Below are 23,643 nucleotides of genomic sequence, written 5' to 3'. Positions count from 1 at the left end.
TGTATGTTTCTCTAATTTTAACACAAGTAACTCTATGGTTGCAAATTCGAAGTTATTCGAATGGTCGTCCAGTAGCTTATGATTCGATTTCATTTAGAGTAGCCGAAGAGCATCGAAGATGCAGCCTAGCTGCTCTGTCGAGCGTATGCAATTTCCTCTGGCCTCATCCAGAATAATCGCGCGGTCACTGACGTCTCCTGGGTCAGTCGTATGTTCTAGCTAACGGACATTTTTTAACACGTTACCATATCCATTAATTAGGCCTGCATGTTTAACCGCGACCAGCTGATAAAATTGTTTAAAAACCACGCGCGTGTCTCGCTCAATGTCATCGCGTTAGGCACCCCCCATAGTCGCTTATATTAGGGTGGCAAAGACACTGGCCTATTAGAAATTGTTCTTATCACGCTTTTTGTCACTCAGGCGCCAAATCGTTGGTTTTGAATATGTTCAACGAGTAACAAGCAGATAGAGTTTTAATTCTTATTTTAAGGTTAATTTGGCTAAAGTCCTCGCCACACATTTGCCATACTTACTTTCTTTACGATTATATTTAACAACTAGCTTCCGCTCGCAGCTTCGCCCGCGTGGATTTCGGACTTCAAAAATGGAGCCGGTCGCGAACGTTCGAGAATGTTCGTTTTACGAAGCTACTCGCTAGGTGATTCGCTAGCCTCTAGGTGCCAAGCAAGCCGCCTGCCTGTGCGTTCGCGACCTTATATATATTATATATACAAAAATAATCCTTATAGCATGATTCAATATTCACGCGTGATGGCTTATTATTAGCGTATTTCATGTATAACTTTGGTGTTTCTATACCGATTTCTATGATTCTTTTTTATGGAATATTTAATAATGTTAACTTTTTTAATTAGGGATGACTAAGAGTGTTATAAACGTAAGAGTAGACAAATATAATGAGAAAGCTTCGAACTGCTAAGCTATCGGGAGTTACACGTGTTATTGTGAGTCAACCATAAAAGATAGACATATGCTGTCGTGGGATATTTTTTACATAATTTTAAGGAGAACATTTCCGTCATACATGACTTCTGTGTAGCTTTAACCATTAAGCTTGCACACGCGACGGAAGCTTAAAAAATGGAGTAACTTCTCCCGTTTTCTCAACATTTCCCTTCACTGCTCTGCTCCTATTAATTGTAGCGTGATGAAAAGTATACTATAACCAGCACAGGAGTATGACAAATAATTGTACCAAGTTTCGTTAAAATCCGTCGAGTAGTTTTTGTTTCTATAACGGTTATACAGACAGACAGACAGACAGACAAAAAATTTACTAATTGCATTTTTGGCATCAGTATCGATCCCTAATCACCCCCTGATAGTTATTTTGGAAATATATTTATTGTACAGAATCGACCTCTCTACAGATTTATTATAAGTATAGATAGAAGATAAGTAATCCACCATGATTCCAGATCTAGAGAGTTACCTCCTTTGCTGGTTCCTTTTTATACTTACATATCTATACTATTATATAAAGCTGAAGAGTTTGTTTGTTTGTTTGTTTGAACGCGCTAATCTCAGGAACTTCCGGTCCAAACTGAAAAAATATTTTTGCGTTGGATAGCCCTATGTTCGTGGAGTGCTATAGGCTATATATCATCACGCTATATCCAATAGGAGCGGAGCAGTAATGCCTAATCTCAGGAACTACCGGTCCGAACTGAATAATTCTTTTTGCGTTGGATAGCCCTTTGTTCGTGGAGTGCTATAGGCTATATATCATCACGCTATACCCAATAGGAGCGGAGCAGTAATACCTAATCTCAGGAACTACCGGTCCGAACTGAAAAATTCTTTTTGCGTTGGATAGCCCTTTGTTCGTGGAGTGCTATAGGCTATATATCATCACGCTATACCCAATAGGAGCGGAGCAGTAATGGTTAATCTCAGGAACTACCGGTTCGAACTAAAAAAATCATTTTGTATTGGATAGCCCTTTTTTCGTGAAGTGCTATAGGCTATATATCATCACGCTATGACCAATAGGAGCAGAGCAGTGGCTAATCTCAGAAACTAGGAGTTTGAACTGAATAATTCTTTTTGTGTTGAATAGCCCTTTGTTCCTGGAATGCTATAGGCTATATATATCATCACGCTATGCCCAATAGGAGCGGAGCAGTAATACCTAATCTCAGGAACTACCGGTCCGAACTGAAAAATTCTTTTTGCGTTGGATAGCCCTTTGTTCGTGGAGTGCTATAGGCTATATATCATCACGCTATACCCAATAGGAGCGGAGCAGTAATGGTTAATCTCAGGAACTACCGGTTCGAACTAAAAAAATCATTTTGTATTGGATAGCCCTTTTTTCGTGAAGTGCTATAGGCTATATATCATCACGCTATGACCAATAGGAGCAGAGCAGTGGCTAATCTCAGAAACTAGGAGTTTGAACTGAATAATTCTTTTTGTGTTGGATAGCCCTTTGTTCCTGGAATGCTATAGGCTATATATATCATCACGCTATGCCCAATAGGAGCGGAGCAGTAATGAAACATGATGCAAAGACGGGGACAATTTATTAGTTTTGAGAGCTTCTATTGCGTGCGCTGCGTAAACGGTTAAAGTTATGCAACAATAATGTATGACGGGATTGTTCCTCTTAAAAAGTTTTACAAAATTATATCATAAAACAAAGTCCCCCGCTGCATCGGTCTGCCCGAACGTGTTAAACTCAAAAACTACCCAACGTATTAGTATAAAATTTGGTATGGAGACAGTTTGAGACCCTGGGAAGAACATAGGCTCCCGGGAAAATATATAGCGTGACTTTTATAACGGAAAACTTTAGCCCGAAAAAATTTATAACGCGGGCGGAGCCGCGGGCAAAAGCTAGTTATTGTATATCACATTCATTCATCATTCATTGTAAAATCTGGGAATTGTCCTTTGGACAAGTCCTTGGTTAAAGTCAGTGAAGAGTCATTTTCAGGTCTCGAACAGGAATTCTGGCACTTATCCTCAGTTACATTAGGATGAAAGCAGTAACAGGTGGCCTCAAAAGGTAGGTATAAAAAGTTATGTGAGACAAAATGTTAGTCCAAAAAATAAAATCTGCGTGGATGCACTATACCTATTGTAAACCTAGATAGTATATTCGGCGAGCTCAGCTTCGTGCACGAATATAACACTAACATTTATAGTTAACTATTGAACGACTTCTTCAGTTTAAAAATATAAGGTCGTCTATAATCGGCGAAAAATCGATTGCTGTTATTGATTGATAGGGTCAAAAGTCGTACATTGAAGCAGCCTTCAACGAATTAAATAGTTCTACATATATATAACAGCCAAGCCATACTTTTTGACCACGTTTGTAGAAAAAATTGCACAGTTAGCTTATCCTCTTATTCTTGTTGTGCATCTTATAATCTGGCCTGACCAGGAAAATAAAAAAAAAAACTGCCATATTGTGTTGAAATATGAAACTAATTTCTTCTACTGATAAAGTTAAAATGAAAAAGCAAAAATGGTGCCCCGGATTTTGTATTATCCAGTATCTATTCAGACTATAATTTGCATTTATTAATATACGATAAATCTAGGCTAGCCTTGCCTTTACAAAAGATCTATTTACATGCATTTTCTGGCTCCAAATTATCCAGATCAGACATAAATATTATAGATCCAAAAATCTATAATATTTATGTCTACCATACTCTTAGTGCCGAATCAACCCATCCGGCCCGTGACATAGTTTACCACCCGTGAGTATCAATATCTAAGTAAATAAAAATAATTTTAACAAGAAATTAAACCGCCTTAAAAAAACACTCAAAACCAAAAAATAATTTCACATAAAAGGTATATATTGGACACCAATTTTAGAGTGGGTGCCTAATTAAAATTGGTAGTTAAGCTAAATACATTAACAAATATACAAAAACAATGTGCTGCTAGCATACAAAGTCAGCAAGAATTTACTACTGTATATATATATACGAAGTAGATTCAGGCAAACCTAACGCAAAAACACAACTGAAATATTTCGATCATAGTACAACTATTGCGCTGTGGTGTTACATCTGTGCCTACCCCTAAAAAGGGGAAAAGCTGTGATGCTATATACATATATGTATGTATGTAAGAAGTAGAGTCAACTAAACCCAACCCAAAAACACAACTGATATATGTTTCACACACAGTATGACTATCGCGCTCAAATGTTACGCCTCTGCCTACCCCTGACACGGGGAAAAGGTATTATGCTATATGTATAAGTATGTGGGAAGTACACTCAACCAAACTCAATACAAAAACATAACTAAAAAGTCACAGGAAAGCTAAATTCGCGATTTCATTTTTTTGGACGACAAAATTATTCTAGTTTTTTTAGTTTTAAAACCAAATTACTGAAGCGATGTTGAAAAAAAAATTATGGGACTCATCTGGAGAGATATTCTTTCGAATAAAAAAAAATTTTTCCAAATCGGTCATAAATGAGCGAGTTCTGAGGTACTTAACATACAAAAAAACATTCACGTCGAATTGATAAACTCCTTTTTTTGAAGTCGGTTAAAAATTACTAAGTATTGCCATCCGTGGCGGCATAAGGGAAAAAGCAAATCTGTAACTAATTAAAAATCAAAAATACATGAACAAATATAAAGTTCAATTTTAATTGGGCACCGATTCTTAAATTTTTTTTTTTGTTTTTGTAAGCGGAGTAATTGTAATCACACTCCAGATGCATGGAGTCGCACTGGCGATCGACTGTGTTACGCGAGAGTGTCACGATAGGTACCCTTAGCGTGTGGCGTGCGGTGCTGGTGAAATGAATAATTCATGCAGTCAGTTGTGTGTTCGTTTTCCCAATCCAATTCAGTCCATGAAAGCCTCCAACGTAAATGACTATCTAATACCAATGTAATATAAAATTTGGACCTGGGAGAAACAAAGCGAAATTTTTATGTAGATAAGTAATCCCAACAATTTAACATAAGTTCATACACATCGATATAATCTTTGTTGAATCTAACAGGGGAGGCCATAGCCCCCCTACCTACGCCCATGTCTATAGTCAGAAGACTGTATGTAATATTTTTAAACTAAGTGTAACAACTTTTTCCCCAGTTCCGATCTTTTGGGAGCACTTTTATTTTTCGGGGGTTATGATAATGTTTAGGCGACTCGCTTGTGGAATGAGTTACCTGTGACGGAAGGAAGGCAAAAACTTTTCCCATTTTTAAAAAGCTTGTTACGCAACACTATTTGTCACTGTAATATTCTATGTCTACATTTACTTACTGAAGTACTTACTTACATCTTTAAAAAAATATTTGCAAATACGTATTTTGTGTCTAGAATTTTATAGCATTTCCAAAAGTATGTTTTATCTAACACGACACTTTTATGAGGTATCTTAGTACATTTCTAGAAATCCAATGCAAAAAGATTTTGATTTATATTGTACCACGGCTTAACAAAGTATCGCTGAACCAACATAAAAGAAAATTAAGAATTGAGTACCTTCATCTTCCCCTGTTGAATGTGGTTGTAATACAACGACGTAATTTCATTTTTCTCGTTGGAATTTATTAAGCGGTCTAGGGCCGTATGTTGTCGTTCTAAATTAAAACCAAGATTTCGATAACATCCGTACAGTGAAACTTGTGTAACTAGGATTGCTACGGGCTTAGGTTTGTTTTTGCCACATAGGATTACCATTTCTTCATTTCTACAACTTCGTTTCTCAAATAGACAGGTTTGAAATGAAGATGTATTATTTATATATTAAAGGGATCCGACAAGAGTGGTTGAAAATTAACGAGATTAGAATATTTGTATACAAACTAAGTAACCTATGCAAACCTGATAAATTGTGTCACTTGTAGAGACTATTGAACTAAGTATCAGGTTCTAATTTTAATAATAATCTCTTCAACAAAATCTAAGAGATCGAATCTCAATTAAGAATTGCAATTCGCAGTAACAGAGGCCTTTCACTGCGAATGTTAGTCCCGATAGTAATTGTAATTATAATTAGTGGCAGAGAATCTACTACTCAATAGTATACGACCCAGATATGGCCGGAGGTAAATTAAATAAATAAATTATTCTTAGAATACTTTATTTAAATATAACAGTCATAATTATGACCAGTACAATAAATACAATATATTTCATTATAACTCTACAAAATGATTTAAGATTGGAATAATTTTTAATATTGGAATACTAATTTGTCTCTTTAATAACAATAATAAACGTTTAAAACGGGACAAATAAAACCGATCCCATTGAATATTTTAGGCAGACACATAGAGATAAAATGTTACATAATGATATTTCTTCAATTCTTAACCTTTAAGTTCTTAAGCTATGATGCTGGGATCCCATGCATATTTTACGTTATTTTCGCCAAGTTGCTGGAGCGCTTTCATGTCTTCATCGGGAATCTTGAAATTGAGCGAGAAGTTTTCCTTTATCCTCTCCGGGGTAATAGACTTTGGAATGATAGCAATATCTTGTTGCAGTGCCCAGACAAGTAATATTTGAGCGGGAGTCGCTTCCAGTTTCTTCGCAGTCCTCACCACCACTGGATCATTAAGAAGTGCTGTATTGGAAGCTGACGTGCCGCCCAACGAGCAATAGGCTTGCAGCACAATATCATTTGCCTTGCAATATTTGTAAAGACTGTTCTGATGGTAGTATGGGTGCCACTCCACCTTAAAATAACAAATAGTCCCAAAATATATATTATGCAAATGGAAAATTGTATAATGAGAATCGGCCCACGCCTTAAAGGGATTTCTTGAATGTCAGCAACAAAAAATGCTGAACTTATTTAGAGATCCACATCAAATTTATTTATGTTTATTTATCTTCGCCTCAAATAAAGTAAACGTTTGAAATTAATTTTAGGGAAAAGATATTCCTAGGATGTAGGGATACAAACTTATTTACTTAGGTGATTTGAACTTTTGAATTTAATTAGCTTTCGTGGCTAACTGCGCACTACATTTATGCAAAGTTTTTTACACAATGTATGAGGAGGTATCTACTATATTTAATATTTATGAAAGTACTGACATAAAGGCAATACTTGGAAGTTAAATAACATTTTTCTTTAAGGTTTACGGGACTTGTAAATAAATGCGTAGTATATTCAATAGTTAATATTTTGATATTTCTGATAAAAGAAATGTGATAAAATTTTAAGATAAAAATCTACCATCATCCTATTTGATCTCATCACGCAAGTTTATTTTAAGAACAGACTAACTTGGTTTACAGCAGGAACAACGCCATGGTTGCATTTCATCAAATCTTTGAGATGGCGTATCGTAAAGTTGGATACACCCAGCGCGTTCATCCTGCCATCATCGTACAGCTCGGTGAGCTTGGACCAGGTCATTTCACGCATTTCACGGTTGCGCTTATCATCAGCTGGTATCTTCGCGCTTCCAGGGAAGTGGATCAAATATAGGTCCACGTAGTCCACTCCCAGATTATCGAGTGATTGTTGGCAAGCCTTCTCGGTGAGTTCACCGCCACCATGATCTGAAGGTGCTAAATTATATGTTTTGAAATATTAATGGTAACATTTGCAGTGTTGTGGAGGGATGAGCCATTTATACTTTTTATAAGCTTTTTTATTTCTGATTACTAGTTCTCGACTTAAAAATTCTATGGCTTAGCGTGGTCTATTTTATATTTACGATAACACCAGGCAACTCCTACGTAATACATTATAAGCACTTTGCGTGCCTCGTACCACGTTTATTAGCGATAAGTTTTAAAATTAAAGACGTGCAATCGTTGAACAGGTATGACGCCAGTCGTTATAAACTGAGCCACGTCAAATACTTTTCCGACATCAATAGAATATGTCAATGATATAAACAACAAACGCCCTAATCCTGTAATAAAATACCTAGCACATACGATCATTTATTATTTCCATAGATACCTTTACTACAATTAGTTTATTTACCCATGTATTAATTTATTATAAAGCAATGTAGGTATCCGTCTATGGAATATATTGACGAAAATTCTGAAACATGAAAAAAGAACATCATAATATATAATTACAATGTTACATGTAATCCATATATATGTTCACTGTGCCGGATTCTGCATTGAGTACATAGATGATACGGGTTGTCCAAGCATTTTTAATATTGTGGGCTAATTTAAATTCTTTTCTGAGCCCTGTTGAACAGCAATTAGGTACTAACAGTAAATTTTATTCCCATCATTTTGACCAATTGCCCTTTTTATCTCTGTGACCATGAAATAGTCATTTTTTTTAAACTCAAAGATACGTATTATGTAACAAAATTGTATTAAAATATAAGTACCTACTTAATATCATTTTAGGGTAAATGGCATTAGGGAATGCAACGCAACGATACTGCCAAAATCTCTAAGATATATCGCACTATAACTAGGTAACGGGCTCATATATAAGTGAAAATGTTCTAGACACCCTACCTACTTTGAATATACTTATTCAGTAACATCGAAATTACATTGTAGTACCTAAATATGTCAGTAATCAGTACCTTCGCCCAATCAGTAGCATGTCGTCACTTTCTTCCTTCCTTCAAATGATTTGATTAGGAAACACAAACATGCTATAATTATGTTAGATAAAATAATGTTAATTCCTGATAAAATTTAATGTTAAAAGAATCTTAAGCATTCCAGCCTTTTTATAACAAACATTGTACTCACAGAGTTTTGTTGTTATGAATATGTCCTCGCGCTCGAGGCCATACTTTGGTAGCAATACGCTGAAAGCGTTTTTTATGTGCACTTCATTTCCGTACACCGATGCCGTATCTAAAATGTCAATTAAAAAGCAATGAAAGAATAGCTACGGTTAGACGAGAGATTAAAGTAGTGTAGGTACTGTTGGCAACCTTAACATACAATTTTCAAGGCAATCGCTCTCAGGCATCAATAAGATAAATATTTGATATTTCTAAATATGTAACTTCTCCTTGTTTTGTATATTGGGACATTGCCACGTAGATAGTTATAGGTAGACATAAGTTAATATGTTTTAAAGTTTTCAATTTGTTCATCTAATTATGAAAATGACTGTACAGACAAAAAATACTTTTATAAAAAGGTAGGAAGTATCTGTTTTGCACACTCTACTTAATTTTTTCTTTTTCAATATAAGCGCGTTGGGGTAAGATCGTAGGAGGTGTAACATCGTATAAATCAAATAACTCGCAATTGTGTTATAATTTTTGGTTTCAGACAACACTACCTGCGAGCCCATTTTGTTCCCTACGTTCCACTAGTTTACATTAATGATTCCGTCAAATAAATAATGTTTACGGTGCTAACAAACATAATATCGGTATTTCGTCATTCCCTGGGAAATCCAGGATTAACCCCATGCAAGAATTTGCTTAATTTTAATTGAGTATTTACTGTTTTCAATTAATTTTGTAGGTATATACTTATACTATCATAAAGGAAATAAATCTTGTGACTTATTTATTCAAATTTTTCGAAACACGTATATTCCCTGAGATCCGATCTTTACACATACTCTAGATAGACGATTTTAGATAGTAGTCCGAACTATACCTGTGAAGGTCCTATCTTTCTCACACATTTCTAAAAGTATGGTACTTTTTTAAAGCCTTATAAAACATTAACTGTTATATATAAGGAATTGAAAAAATAAATACCATTTAGTTTATTTAATAACATATAGCTAAGTTAATGATACATTATGATAGCTCGTATAGAATTCTTGTAAAAAAATAATTCGAGAAGACTGTCTAACACGTCGAAAAAGCGTCCGATTTAACCCCAACGCACCTAAAATTATATTTTAACAACAACGCAATATATCATTAGGATTTAGTAATTAGATCAGTTTCAGACTGTTGTAAGATATTAATATAATTGAGTTAAATATGTTTTATTGATACGAGTGTTCATTTCAAACTGAAGTAACTAAAAAAAAAACTATGGAACGCATAAATACCTATAACAGAAAACATAATAATAACACAGCCACAACAAAGGTTACATTCTATGACGGAGATAAATCACAGCTAGGGTAAAACACGGCGCTTTACCTAGAAAATTTAAACCAAGAAAAGCCGCAATATTAAAATAAGAAGTAGAGAGAAATCAAACTTTATAAAAGCTGCAACAACATAAATAAATTAATAACTACTCACCAAACATACGATATCCGGCTTCCAATGCAGAATCAAGGGCTTTGAATACAGCATCGCTATTTCTTATGCGATATGTGCCTACTGTAAAATAAAATCATAATTACAATCATATCGTACGCATTTCATTAGATAAGTCATTTTACAATCTGCCTCCTCAGTTTTGTAAAATGTCAAGGGAAAAATTCGTTTTTAAGAAAGTACTTTATTGATTCAAGCATTCGCAACAGCCTTCACAGTCGTTATAAGGCGCTAACAATACCGACTACCAGAAAACAGTTGAAAGAGGCAGCAACAGTAGGTTAGTTAGGCTAAAACTGTGAGCATAGATGCGTGAGCTGTGCAAGCGAATCTGGCTTGTTGCAGCGGCGGGGGATGAGCGCCACTGCTCTCTGCATTCTGTAAACAAACGAGGCAGTTTGTAAAATGATATTTTTATGTTATATTTCCCAACGCAATTTATTATACAGCGCATGAGTTAAATTTCAACAAGCCATTACTTTTCATTTTGAGATATATAATATATATATATGTAGGTAGATACCTACGGCCCAATTAAAATAGCATAGCTAAGTTACTTTAAAGTATGATCATTTACAATATCTACGTGTGAAAAATTATTAAGCCACTTCCTTGATCATCGCATGTGTGATAATAATAGCCGGCAAAAGGTAAAATCCCCCACTATGCGGCAGTGTGTTAGGTTTTTAATTATTATATTCAGAATTGACAACATAGCTCTATGAATGTATTGACTTTAGTTAGCAGTTAGCACCAATAACGTTAAACTACATGCATCGGGTAGGTGTTTATTAGCGCAGAACTACACTTTCCATTCCAGAAAAATATACACTGGGTTTTTTCATGAAAACATTCCAAGACGGCGTTTCGCTCGCAAAAGCTGTATAAATGTATAAAGTCTGTACCTGTATTTATTAAAGTGGTCTCAAACTTTTGACCGACAGTGTAAGTAATTATAAGGTTCGTGTGTATTTTCTGAAGTATGGTGTCATTCTTTTTATTTTAAAGGCGAATACCCACTACTAATACTTGGCACTGTTCACTACATAATCTACTATTTTAACTGTGATATTATAATTAATAAATTATGTTCATCACGCACTAATTTTAGTGTCACTGGATGGTTGGTTACTGATTAATGTTTTCACTACGCTATGCTACCTAGGGAGCCGAAAGCCTAATAAACTGGAAAATGACAATGTATTCATGAACAAGTGTCCAATAACTATAGTAGGTAGGTACCTACTACTTAATACCTACTTACTGAGTAAGAAGGTCTCGAGCTTTTCTGCTATTTATTATAGGTTTCAGTACCTAAGGGGACAAATAAATGGTTTCAACAATTAGATGTCATATAAGTGACCAATACAAAAATTGCCCTCAACATTAAAGTACTCTAACTAGTCAAGTTAGTAAATAAGTAAGGAAGAGGAAAGTGGAATGTGATATGAACTCCTAACTCGTTATCTACAATTTGTAAATAATATACTATATTTTTTCGCTTTGAATGATGAGGCGAGCTTGCTGTTCGCCTTATGGTAAGCGATACGACCGCCCATAAACAGAAACACAATCCAACACCTTGAATTACAAAATATTGTTTGGTATTCCACTGCGCTCACTATCCTGAGACATGACATCACTAAGTCTTATTATGTCCAGTAGTTACACTGGCTACAAAGTCCTAACCGGAACACAACAGTGACTACACACTGTTGCTTGGCGGCAGAAATAGACAGTACGATGGTAGTTGAACAAATGCAGGTTATTAACAATCAAGTAGCAGATTTTTAGGACTGGTTTAATAATATACCCCCATGTAATGAACTTTTATTTGTTAAATGCCTTTTAGTAAATTTATTAGGAAAAATATTTATTAGATGTTGAATTATCTTTTCTGGGCATGAGAAAGATCCTAGGTCCCATGCGTCGTACTCTGGGCATTCAAGGTCATTTAAAGACTGCACGGCTAATAAGTGTTATGTTTATTTGAGCCCACATAGGTAACAATGGGCCACGCTGCCACCTGGTGAACGGAAACCGGAAATACGTCATCTAGCTGTCAAGAGAAGGGGTAACCGGATATCCCTACGTTCAGATTTGTTGCGGAAACGATAGATGCTAAACGAAATTATCTTTATCTGACCCCATATGAGGCCGTAGGACACATCAATATTTATAACATTCAGGTAAATAATCAAGCTTATAAGAAGTTTTAAAATAATAAAAATAGAATAGGAAGTTTTATATAAAGTAAAATTTAAAATGTATGCAACAAAGCATGCAGCTACAGCTAAATACTAGAAACCTCATCTACGACCAAATAATAGAAACCTCAATGATTTCTACATACAAATACGGTTATGTATCAACAAACCAAGCTCCTAAATTAAGATTAAAAAAAGTTTTTTGAATAAGTATCTGTCAAGTCTCGTATACGTCAACGCGGACACAATTTGCTTCGTCATGTTCAGGCCGAGTAATTTTTAAAACGAATAATTGCGTACGATTTTTTCTAGCAATCAGTGATCCGATTAAATAAGACTTCAGAAGATTCATATCGTATCTATATCTATCGTATGTAGAAGCTTGTTCCAATAAAGAGGCGAATCTAAATGGCGGCGTTAATCGTGTCTTCTCATTCAAACAATATCGATGTCACTGTCACACTCGAGTACAACATGAAACCAATAGTAGACTACATTACTCTCGAATAATAAATCTTAATAATAGGTAACATTTATTATTAGTATTTCTTTATTTTTCCATTTCATATTTTGGACCTAACCATGTCAAGCAAATACAAAAGATGGTTCTAAATTTCTTCAAAATTGGTCTAGCAGTTCACACATTGTGACTGTTATGTAGCCTAATTCATATCAATTAATATTATCTATCACAAAAAACATACTACCATCTGATAAAAAAGAAAGAACATATTTTATTTCAATTTTAAGAACAAAATCCGTTTTCGATTTGTTTCATTAATGGGGCGAGTAGTATTTCCATAAACTTATTTTGTATTATTAACAAAATTCTATACCTGGTTCATTCGCGTTAAGTAAATAGCGAGTCATCTGTGCAACTGAATGAAGAAAACGTTGTATTCAAAAAGGAGTAAAAATGTAAAAAATGTTTATCTTTAACCAACCTTAGTGTAGTGAGTGGTACGGCCAGGATAACAAACCATGATGACTCGCTATTTCTTAACCTATGAACATAATTAAAGGGAATCTATATATGTAATTACATTACCGCTAATGGATGCTCTATTTTTCTGCACTATAGAGTAGAGTTAAAGTTAATGCAATAAAATACAATCACTGTTTTTCACATTTAACTTATAAAGAATAATTAATATTTTTTCAGGTATCTAATTTGCTTGCCTACATAACTCAATGGTAACTAATAACTTTATTGGTATAGAAAATAAATCTTATTTGGAAGTTGGAAAACATGCAGACATGCATCAAATTCAATCTACATAATAAAAAAAAATGCACTTTGCCAGATAGCAATAAAGAAGGTTCTTACACCCAATGGCAGGCATCTGAACGCCATTATTAAGGGTGAAATAAGATGGTAATGCAGGATTAGCAGCTGCCATTTGAGATCTTTTCTGTACCAACAGCCAGCAGCAAAATTGGAGACCTGTTTACAAACATACCATTTTCAATATTATTTGAACCTGTCATAATTAAGTTGAAGTACCTGTTTAATATTTTCAATATTTTAAATAATATTTTACATGGTCTCTACAAAGTGATGGTACTGCACTGACGGTGAGTAGTTATTGCTAAATTTAGATTAATTCTATGGTGAGCTAATCTTCGGGTATGGTACATGTTTCATAAAGTAGTAAGGGAAGTGTTTTAGATACCGGTAAAGGAGTACTCAAGGTTTTAGATAAGCGGAGGGAGGGAGAATCAAATCATGAATAAGTTGAAGGTAGATAAATCATCACAAGTACCTCCTACATCTACAACACTTAGTAGGCATAAAATCTCCAGAGAGGAAGCATCAGCACTCCACCGGGTATTTCTATGGTTGGCCAGAAGTGAGGATAATGAATTTACTATTTTATTGATCGATTGATTACTAAATAATATTATAATACCTATAGTAAATTCATTCTATACTTATATTTTTTAAGCTGGTAGGTTAATTTCTGTTTTTAAATCTACTTCAAATTATAGTGTATAAGGTAAATTGAAATAAATACATATAGGTATTTAATACCTACTAGACATTTATACTTTTGTAAGTGCTAAACAGTATTTTATCTTATTACCATTTTGAGTTACATTTTAACATCACAAGAACAATAGGCACTGGTACTGAGAGTCATAAATTTATTAACTACCTATATAAGAGCACAGCCTACAATATGTAGTCATTCAGTAGTGAGGTTTAGACAAGGCAATTAAGCGGGGTAAGTATCCAAGACAAAACACAGGTATGACGGACCCAATTCCCAAACAATACCTGACTTAATTGTTTAGCTATTTGTGTTATTTGATGTTTGTCAATAATTTTATTTTAGTTTGACTTATATTGCATGTAGACTAAATGGCGTATACGAAGGTACATGTGCCTCTAAGTAAACAAAGTACTTTGCCAACAGGTAGACATTTTAAAACCAAGATGGCGGACATACGTAAATAAATGTATTTTTCATTAAAATAATTTCGCAAGGTTCTTTAATTGATTATAATGGACACGATTTTTTTCTTAAAGGTACCATGATCCATGATGATCAATTCCCTTAAGGTTTCATTTCAAAAATGAAACTATCCCATATTGAAAATAATATTAGCTCCATACAAAATTTTACAATGATTCAGCAGTTGGGTATTTTTCCCACTTCATTCCTCTGAGGAAATAAAATAATTTACACCAAATTTGTCACCATTATAACTTTCTTCACATAAAACTTCATCAAAACCATAATCTTTCAATAGATGAAACAAGTTACTTCCAGGTTTATACTTTATAAGTATATAATCTTTATATTAATACTTACATCATGAAAATCTTCACAGGTAAAGCCCTTTTTAAACACATTGCACACATGAAGGGGTATAAGATTTGGCATAACTTAAGTTCATATGAAAAAGGGGTGCAGAATAAGAAAATTTTTGTAATGTGTAAAATTTCACATTCGAATTTCGGCCATTGGATGACCACCAGCATGTTTAAATTTAAAAATTATTCATTTCCGTCAGAACAAAATTCATAAATTTAATAGTAATAAAATAAAAAATGAAAACCCATTGGTAATATGGTATACCAATGGTTATAATATAACCATATTCGAATTTCAATTAATATATGATGATAAATATAACTCAACATTTTTAGCAAAAACAGAGAATATTATATATTTATTAGTATGGTGAAAATATATGTACATATTATTGTATTCAACAGTGGTGAAGAGTGAAATTTTCCAAAAGGGAAACCGTAAACATATACGTAAGAACTAATACACATAAATGTGGTACCTGCCCATCATTACATTATATATTAATTAAGAAAGGGAAACTGCCAGAAATTGGGTTATATGAACCTTTAGCCATTGGTAGTCAAGATTGTACAATGTTTTTACATTTGATATTTATTTGTGGGTTGAACCAGAAGAGAGTAAATTACAGTGCTTTATAGATCTATTTTTATGTGATTGCAATTTACCTGCAGGTTCAGTTTTGTTTGGTAATCATATACCCACAAACCAGTTGGTGAAATACAGCGGGGCAGGAAAAGAAGTGAGGAGAGGTATGGTAGGAGGAAGATATTCAAAAAGGTGGGAGTGATGCAGACTAATGGCCCTATGCCTCTAGGCCCCTATGGGACCAGAATTTATATGCACTATATTATACATTTTAGCTTGAGGCACATGCTACCCTTTTGCATGATCATGCAATCAGTGTGAAGAACAGTCTCACAAGCATTGCCCTACGGAACTCTCTTAGTTACATATTTTATTATATCTACCCTCGCTTTTTCTAAAACTTTGCGGCCCATTTACGACGTAAATGGCTACTTATTATTTATTTTGCCTATTAATGGATAAAATAAATGCTCTTTTTAATTCTTAAATGGTAAAAATAGATAAGATAGAAATATAATTATTAATTGTTGGATCAATTATATTAAACAATATTTTCAAGTAAGTATTTATACTTAATATTCGGTTAGCTAGAAAATTAAAATGTATGGACATAGATATTATATATTATACTTTTATTCACCTACAATTATATTCCGGGATAAACTTTTTAAAACAATTAAACGATTATAAAGAACACATCGAATAGCACTAGTATCACAAAATTACAATACCTTTAACACTTCAAAAAGAATTTGGTCACTAGGTACGTTTAGCCTTCAGATGAAACGCAGAATACTGAAATTATTGATTTATTGCATAGGTACCTGGTTCTTGGTAGAGAGTAATAAATATCGTGGTACCTGGGTATTGAATACGTACAACGTAGGTCTTGAATTTAAAAATGTTTTTGTATTTTTAATTACTCTTTGGAACAGGGTTACCAGATTACTGCGCTTCAAAGACAAAAACCCTTATGTCAACGATAGTCTGTGCTCTCCAGTTATAATCTGTGATTTGTGTTTGTTGTGGACTCAGAATAGTTGTGGAGGACTGAGGCAAAGAGAACCATCTCGGGTATAGAAAAGTGTCGGTTGAAAAGAGACTAAAATTTCCATATATATTATAATTCTCTTTGGTCTAAAAGGTGACACCATGGTGGCACGTGCGTCTATTTTAATAATAACGCAAAATGTTACCAACATAGGATATAGAATAAAACAAAAAAAAGGTTTCCGTTATGTTATAGTTCAGGTTTTATTGCTAACTGCAGTTATATCAATCTCCTTAATACTCACCAAGGAATATTTTTTTAACTCGGCAAACTTCACTCCATTTACAATAGGGAATATGCATGATGTCCTGAAATTACACCTAAGTAAAACATAATTATTCTCTTATTTATTTTCTATTCTGTAGAAAACAATTATGCGCGCGAAATTCAAATTTGTGAAACGCATCACCATGTGTCGACGTCGTGACGTCACAGGGCACGATATGGGATTTATCAAAGAGAATTACAATATATATGGAAAGGATTTATAGTCATACTTTGTTAGTCGTGTTTGAGAGAGAAAATGATTTTATTTATTTTCCTGTAGTGTTTTTGAATACCTATTAGGATTTTGATACATATTTGAAATTATCAATAAGAAGGCGGAAAGTCGTTTTATCGAAGCACAATCGGACAATCCACCAAAATCAGATGCTTTTAATATGACAACGTATTTAATATTGAATACAAATTTAATATCCGCTGAGCTCAAAGGAATAAAAGCTGCAAGGTAGTTATTGTAATTTATGTTTTTTTTTATCTAAATTGATTTTTACGCATACGTATGTACACTCAGCATTACTTACTTAAACATAAACTCAAATGTTGTTAAGAGTCACTTAATTTTATTAAATTTTAATAGATTGAAGAAGTAGATACCCAACGAGGTAGTATGACTAATTGAATCTTTTTGGGTAGTTATTTAAAAAAACACTTTATCTGGTGTACTTTCAGTAGTGTTTTGGCCATTGGTACCAGGCAATATCTATCAAATTGTTTTTTAACTTCTTTCATGATAAAACAGCGATTTTAAATGAAAAACGTTAATTTATTATACATACAGTAAACCACACAGAACGTGCCCTGTGACGTCATCCGAGGGGCGCGAAAAATGGCGACGTTGCACTGCCAACAATATTTATATTTTTACTACATCATACAATATGAAAAATTAATAAATATATACACATTCCCTATTGTATTCATGACATTATACCGTATTTACATAAATTATAAAAAAGCGCCACCTGTTGTCGAAAAGCTTTAATATATCTAAACAACAACTGGTATTGTAAAAACAATTTGCGTTACCGACATTTTTTCTTACGCTACAATAATAATTGGGAAAAGTCTTCTGTTTACTAATTACGAATTTAATTTTCACACGAATACGATTTTAATTAATAATATTATGTAGATGTATGTATAAGTATGTCTACTATAGATTTCTGCCGATAAATCTTTTTGTTCACGAAAAATGGGTTCGCTTCGTACAAAAGGAGCTAAGAGAACATGATTGGCTTCCATCTGCCACAGCAAAACTACCACAATTATTATTTTTTGGAACAAACTAACATTTGTAAATAATGTTTTTTTTTTATTTTTATTATATGATACACTCGACATTTATTTTTGCTTTTGCGTTTTAAAAGTCGGTTTCATTTTTGATATTTTTTTATTGAAACAGCAACGTATTCGACTAAAAAACAAGTTATTATTGAACAAAATCGCAATTATAAAGAATTAGCAAACAAAGCAACTACATACAAAATCTAGTACTTATCAATAATGGCGGCCAATTGTCAACTATCATGATAACGAACATAATTTCTATTTTTTGGTTTATTGTGTTGATACTAGATGTTACCTATAGTTTTGAAAACCAAGGCTAAACTGTATACCTAATTCGGAATTACAATATAATACTTATACCTAATCATTTTTAGAAAACCCTGACTCAAACATCATTACACAAAATGTTCTAAGTGTCCACCCCCTTGTGGTACAATGTGGTTTTCCGTATTATATATTACTAGGTTTTGCTCGCGGCTTCGTCCGTGTGAAGGAGTTTTCCGGGATACAAGCATATATTTTCCCGGGATAGAAAATAGCCTAATTATAACTCATATTCCCATATCCCAGGATCAACTATCTCCATACGAAACTTCATAAAAATACGTTCAGTAGATTGATGAGAAAATCGATAGCATACAGACAGACAGAAAAGGCAACTTTGTTTCATGATATGTACACGTTCCAAAAAAAGACAAAGTTTATCTACATTAAATACTTAAAGCGATAAATGTACTTATTTATTTTGATAAGAGTTTGATAAGTATTTTAAAATGTGCATTGTAAAAAAAATATTATTAAGTACGTAAGCTTACTCAAAGCTTACTTATCTGATTTAATTATATTTATAGCTCACTACTTTGGTCGTAGTAGCTTCCAGATAAAAGGTAGATGTATGCTGTCGTGGGCTTTTATTTAGAACCTAAGATGTTTTTATTACATAAATACGTTATCTGAGCTCATTACTGTGGCAAGGCGAAAGCAGGGTAATTGCCCGACATCCACTTTAGTGTTGCAGAACCATCGATAGTTGACCTCGAAAACTATTCAGGATATCAATTGTACTATCGATTGTATTGCCTATGTCAATACTGTCGATACTATCGATAGTATCGATAGCTCTCCATTTGCAATATCTATACTATTATATAAAGCTGAAGAGTTTGTTTGTTTGTTTGTTTGAACGCGCTAATCTCAGGAACTACCGGTCCAAACTGAAAAATTCTTTTTGCGTTGGATAGCCCTTTGTTCGTGGAGTGCTATAGGCTATATATCGTCACGCTATACCTAATAGGAGCGGAGCAGTCATGGCTAATCTCAGGAACTACCGATTCGAACTGAAAAATTCTTTTTGTGTTGAATAGCCCTTTGTTTGTGGAGTGCTCTTAGTTAAGGTCAGGTAGGGCAAGTGCGACGACGGGGTAAGTGCACCTGCCCTAAAAAAATCGAAAACTATTGATGTTATACAATTATCGCAATCTTATATCTATGCTTCTAACTGAAATGCAGTTCCACTAAAAAACACAAATGGCTCTGTTCATTTTAATACGATTTATTCGCCATTTTATTTTAAGTGTCATTTAGACCTGTAAACAGAGATGACCCCGTGAAAGATAAAATCAAATATTTCAAGATATTTAACATATTTCTGTAAACCAGTAAGGTGAGTCCATAGTTTAAACCTTTTATTTTAACTTCCTGCCCGAATTTTATCTATATATACTAAAATAAAGGTTTTTTTAGCAATGCGAAAAAATGCACCTCAAAATTGTCGAGTAGGGCAAGTGCGCCACAGTTAATATTCGTATGGCGCACTTACCCCTAAACCATATATTACCAACCTTTTTTGAGAATAAGTTTTACTAATATGACTTATTATTATTAAAATGTAACAGCATCATTTTTTGTACTCAAGGTATTTTGTTTTGAACCGACTTAAATAAAAAGCTGTATTAGTTAATTCGTCGGATATTTGTTTGTTTTAAATGGTTCGTTTTTACAAAAGAAGAAATGAAAAATGTTATAAGGCCAAATTCTAAGTTTTTAAGTTATAACGCATTCAAATATGTTAATTACTACATACTTAATTGTATGTTTTTTTTTTTAGTTTTTAGAAATAAAATGGATTTCTTATTAAAGCTACCATTTCTTTATAACAACATATCCGCACATAAAACTCTACTATTAATACCTAAATATAGCAAAAAAAATGGGTAAAATGTTTTGAAGCTCTGATTTACAAATATATGGCGCACTTGCCCCGAATTTGATTTGACAGCCATAGTTTGTTATAATACTGAGTTATAAAAAATTATCCAAGAGCAACGCGGGTAAAACTTATTTTTCTATGGACTAAAATGAGTGTTTTCTTTATAATGTTTATTATTGACGTTTTTTTTACATAGGCGCACTTACCCCATTTCCGGAGGCAAGTGCGCCTACTACCATCTTTTTTTACTTTGAGCAAAATATCATTAAATTATTGTCTGATTTCCTTGAATGGCTATAGGTCGTTATCACAAAATACCGAATATTCTTAAATTATTAAAATTACATTCAGTCAGCATAAAAAGAAATTATTTTGCATTGAATCCAGCTATGATAATTTTACGGCGCACTTACACCGACTGACCTTATATATCATCACGCTATGACCAATAGAAACGGAGTAATAATGAAACATGTTGCAAAAACGGGGACAATTTATTAGTTTTGAGAGCTTCCATTGCGTGCGCTGCGTAAACGGTTAAAGTTATGCAACAATGATGTATAACGGGATTGTTCCTCTTAAAAAGTTCTAAAAAATATATTATAAAACAAAGTCCCCCGCTGCATCTGTCTGCCTGAACGTGTTGAACTCAAAAACTACCCAACGTATTAAGATGAAATTTGGTATGGAGACAGTTTGAGACCCCGGGAAGAACATAGGGTCCCGGGCCTTAAAACTTTAGCCTGAAAAACTTTATAACGCGGGCGGAGCCGCGGGAAACGCTAGTTATTGATAACAGCGATGATATCGATATGATCGATTATAATACATACAATAGTGTCGATAGTATCGATAGTATTGCAAAAACTATTCCTTTTTACCAAAAACTATCGATATAGCAATACTAACGAAAAATTACTGGCTAACGAAACTATAAAACCATCGATAATATCGATAGGTTTTGGTTAAAACTAATGGTTTTCACAATACTATCGATACCATGGATACTATTGAATGCATTACTATCAATAGTATCCATATTATCGCAGTTATCAATAGTAATGCACAAAGAGAGCTATCGATTCTATCGATAGTATCGACAGTATTGACACGTGGCAATATTATCGATAGACAATCGATACTATTGTCTCTACTTTGACTATCGATAGATAATCGATTAGCTATCGATAGCAGATGACCGATATGGTCACGTGACATGCGGCACATTGAATGCTTAAAATGGCGCCGTCTCCGCCCCTTACAATAGTGATATGCTAGTACCGAAAATTTTGCATCGACATCGAAGAATTAAAAGAGAGATACACAAGCCCAAAAAAAGATCAAATACAAAAGGGGTTAGGTTCTATCATAATATAACAAACCATAATATAAACAAACAAACTGAAACAGATTTATAAGTAACAATTGTTAAAGAAAGCAGTACTTGTTGTGACAAACATCCAGTTATGTTTGATTCATTTCATGTATATTTGTATGTTGCACTATTCCTTGCTAAAAATTTAAGTTCCAGATTAAGATATTTACTTAATAAATGATAAATGGAATAAGATAGCGTAGCCAGCAATTATTAGGTTCGTATTATTTTATAATTAGTTATTATGCTCTTTGATCGAGAAACATAGCTATGTCTCAGCAAACTAAAATCAATGAGCGTAAAGATGGTGATCAAATATAATAATTATTTGGAATAACAACAATATGATTATGTGTCTATTTCCGTGCATGCAAAGGTTGCTTGAAACATTAGACCGCCAATTGTAAAAATATATCTTACATTTCATCTCTATGTTGTTTCTTTTATGTTTCATTGGTTATGCAATAACAATTCTAATCTTATTCATAGAAATATATTAAAGTAATATTACTATTAGGTTAAGTATAATAATCATTACTATTTTACTTACCGGGAATATTATTGGAAAACAGTTATCTTTTACTCACGGTACTTTTAACGTGTGGTTAATACATTTCTTCTCAAAATGTAAAGAACGAATATATATATTTGGTGTAGGATTCCAATGACGTCGCCCAATATTCTCAATGCATTTTGCACTGGTTTTTAAATTTTTTGGTAATCTAAAAAAATAATCTAATTTCACTTAGTTTGTCGTTCTGGATAATACAATATTGATGTGTGCTCTAACATTCTTTCAAAGATTAAAACCGTAACTGATAAACGGGCGTCTGTTAAAATATCGATAACAATAATTTCAAAACAAATCCACCCGTCCCTAAGCTAGTGTGTAAACAAACTTAATGATTTTAATGTATATAAATCACGCCTAAAAGGGTTCAAAGCTTAACAAATCAGATCCACATATCATTTTAATTGATAAAAACAAATCCAAAAAGTAAATATACAAAGATATTTGCTAATTTTTGGTAAAAACAGTTACTAACCTATGAAAAGATATTTCGAGGTCTTTCTTGCGTGAATTCGATTTGCATCCTTTAACACAACACTGAGTCATTTTCGAAACTTAACAAATACACTTATAAACACACTGAACAATTGAGAACGTGATTGCTTTAAATTCAATATTTATGAAGATATGTTTACATCGTTTGAAACTATATGTACTTGCTGACTGGGCTGCAATAAATGGCGTCTTCTGCCGCAAGGCGGTCCCAGCGTGTTGAAGTCTTAGATAAAGTATACTATTCTATCACTATGGTTGAAGTAAACGAAATAGTGCCATATTCGAAGAAAGCAATTATTTTTGTCTTTTTTTGTTGCGTTCCAAATAAGCTTTGAGTAAAAGAGATAGACATATAATATATTTACAATTCTGCGTCGATTTCCCTAACATACATATAACTTATTCATATAGCTAACTTTTGAGGCCTGTCCGCTTTATATTTAGTCATTGGGCTAGTTGGCATACTAACTTTTGTATTTTTATAAATAAAATGCCTTCCTGTGTTTATGGACGATGTACAAATTATACTCCAACTGTGAATGAAAAAAAGTTTA

At 33.4% G+C, this 23,643-nt stretch overlaps 1 protein-coding gene across 12 annotated transcripts; it reads right to left on the bottom strand.

Annotated features, from left to right (window-relative positions):
- Positions 1-6,141: 6,141 nt before the first annotated feature.
- LOC115445028 (uncharacterized oxidoreductase YtbE) lies at positions 6,142-16,854 on the bottom strand. Of its 12 annotated transcripts, XM_030171096.2 has the most exons (7): positions 16,696-16,777; positions 13,740-13,856; positions 10,451-10,583; positions 10,188-10,268; positions 8,713-8,820; positions 7,256-7,542; positions 6,144-6,698 (listed from the first exon to the last, which is right to left on the bottom strand). In XM_030171096.2, the coding sequence occupies exons 4-7, from the start codon at positions 10,192-10,194 to the stop codon at positions 6,345-6,347; spliced, it is 756 nt and encodes a 251-aa protein (XP_030026956.1). In that variant the 5' UTR covers positions 10,195-10,268; positions 10,451-10,583; positions 13,740-13,856; positions 16,696-16,777; the 3' UTR covers positions 6,144-6,344. The 12 variants fall into 12 exon arrangements, with proteins under 12 accessions (XP_030026949.1, XP_030026948.1, XP_030026943.1 ...); XM_030171089.2 differs by lacking the exon at positions 10,451-10,583 and having other exon boundaries at positions 6,142-6,698; positions 7,256-7,533; positions 16,677-16,854; XM_030171088.2 differs by lacking the exon at positions 10,451-10,583 and having other exon boundaries at positions 6,142-6,698; positions 7,256-7,533; positions 16,548-16,772.
- Between the last annotated feature and the right edge of the window lie 6,789 nt (positions 16,855-23,643).

The sequence above is a fragment of the Manduca sexta genome, chromosome 27 (genome assembly GCF_014839805.1).
Source record: "Manduca sexta isolate Smith_Timp_Sample1 chromosome 27, JHU_Msex_v1.0, whole genome shotgun sequence".
Classification (NCBI taxonomy): Eukaryota; Metazoa; Arthropoda; class Insecta; order Lepidoptera; family Sphingidae; genus Manduca; species Manduca sexta.
The sequence above is the reverse complement of the archived record's forward strand: the minus strand, read 5'-3'. Positions and strand labels throughout refer to the sequence as shown.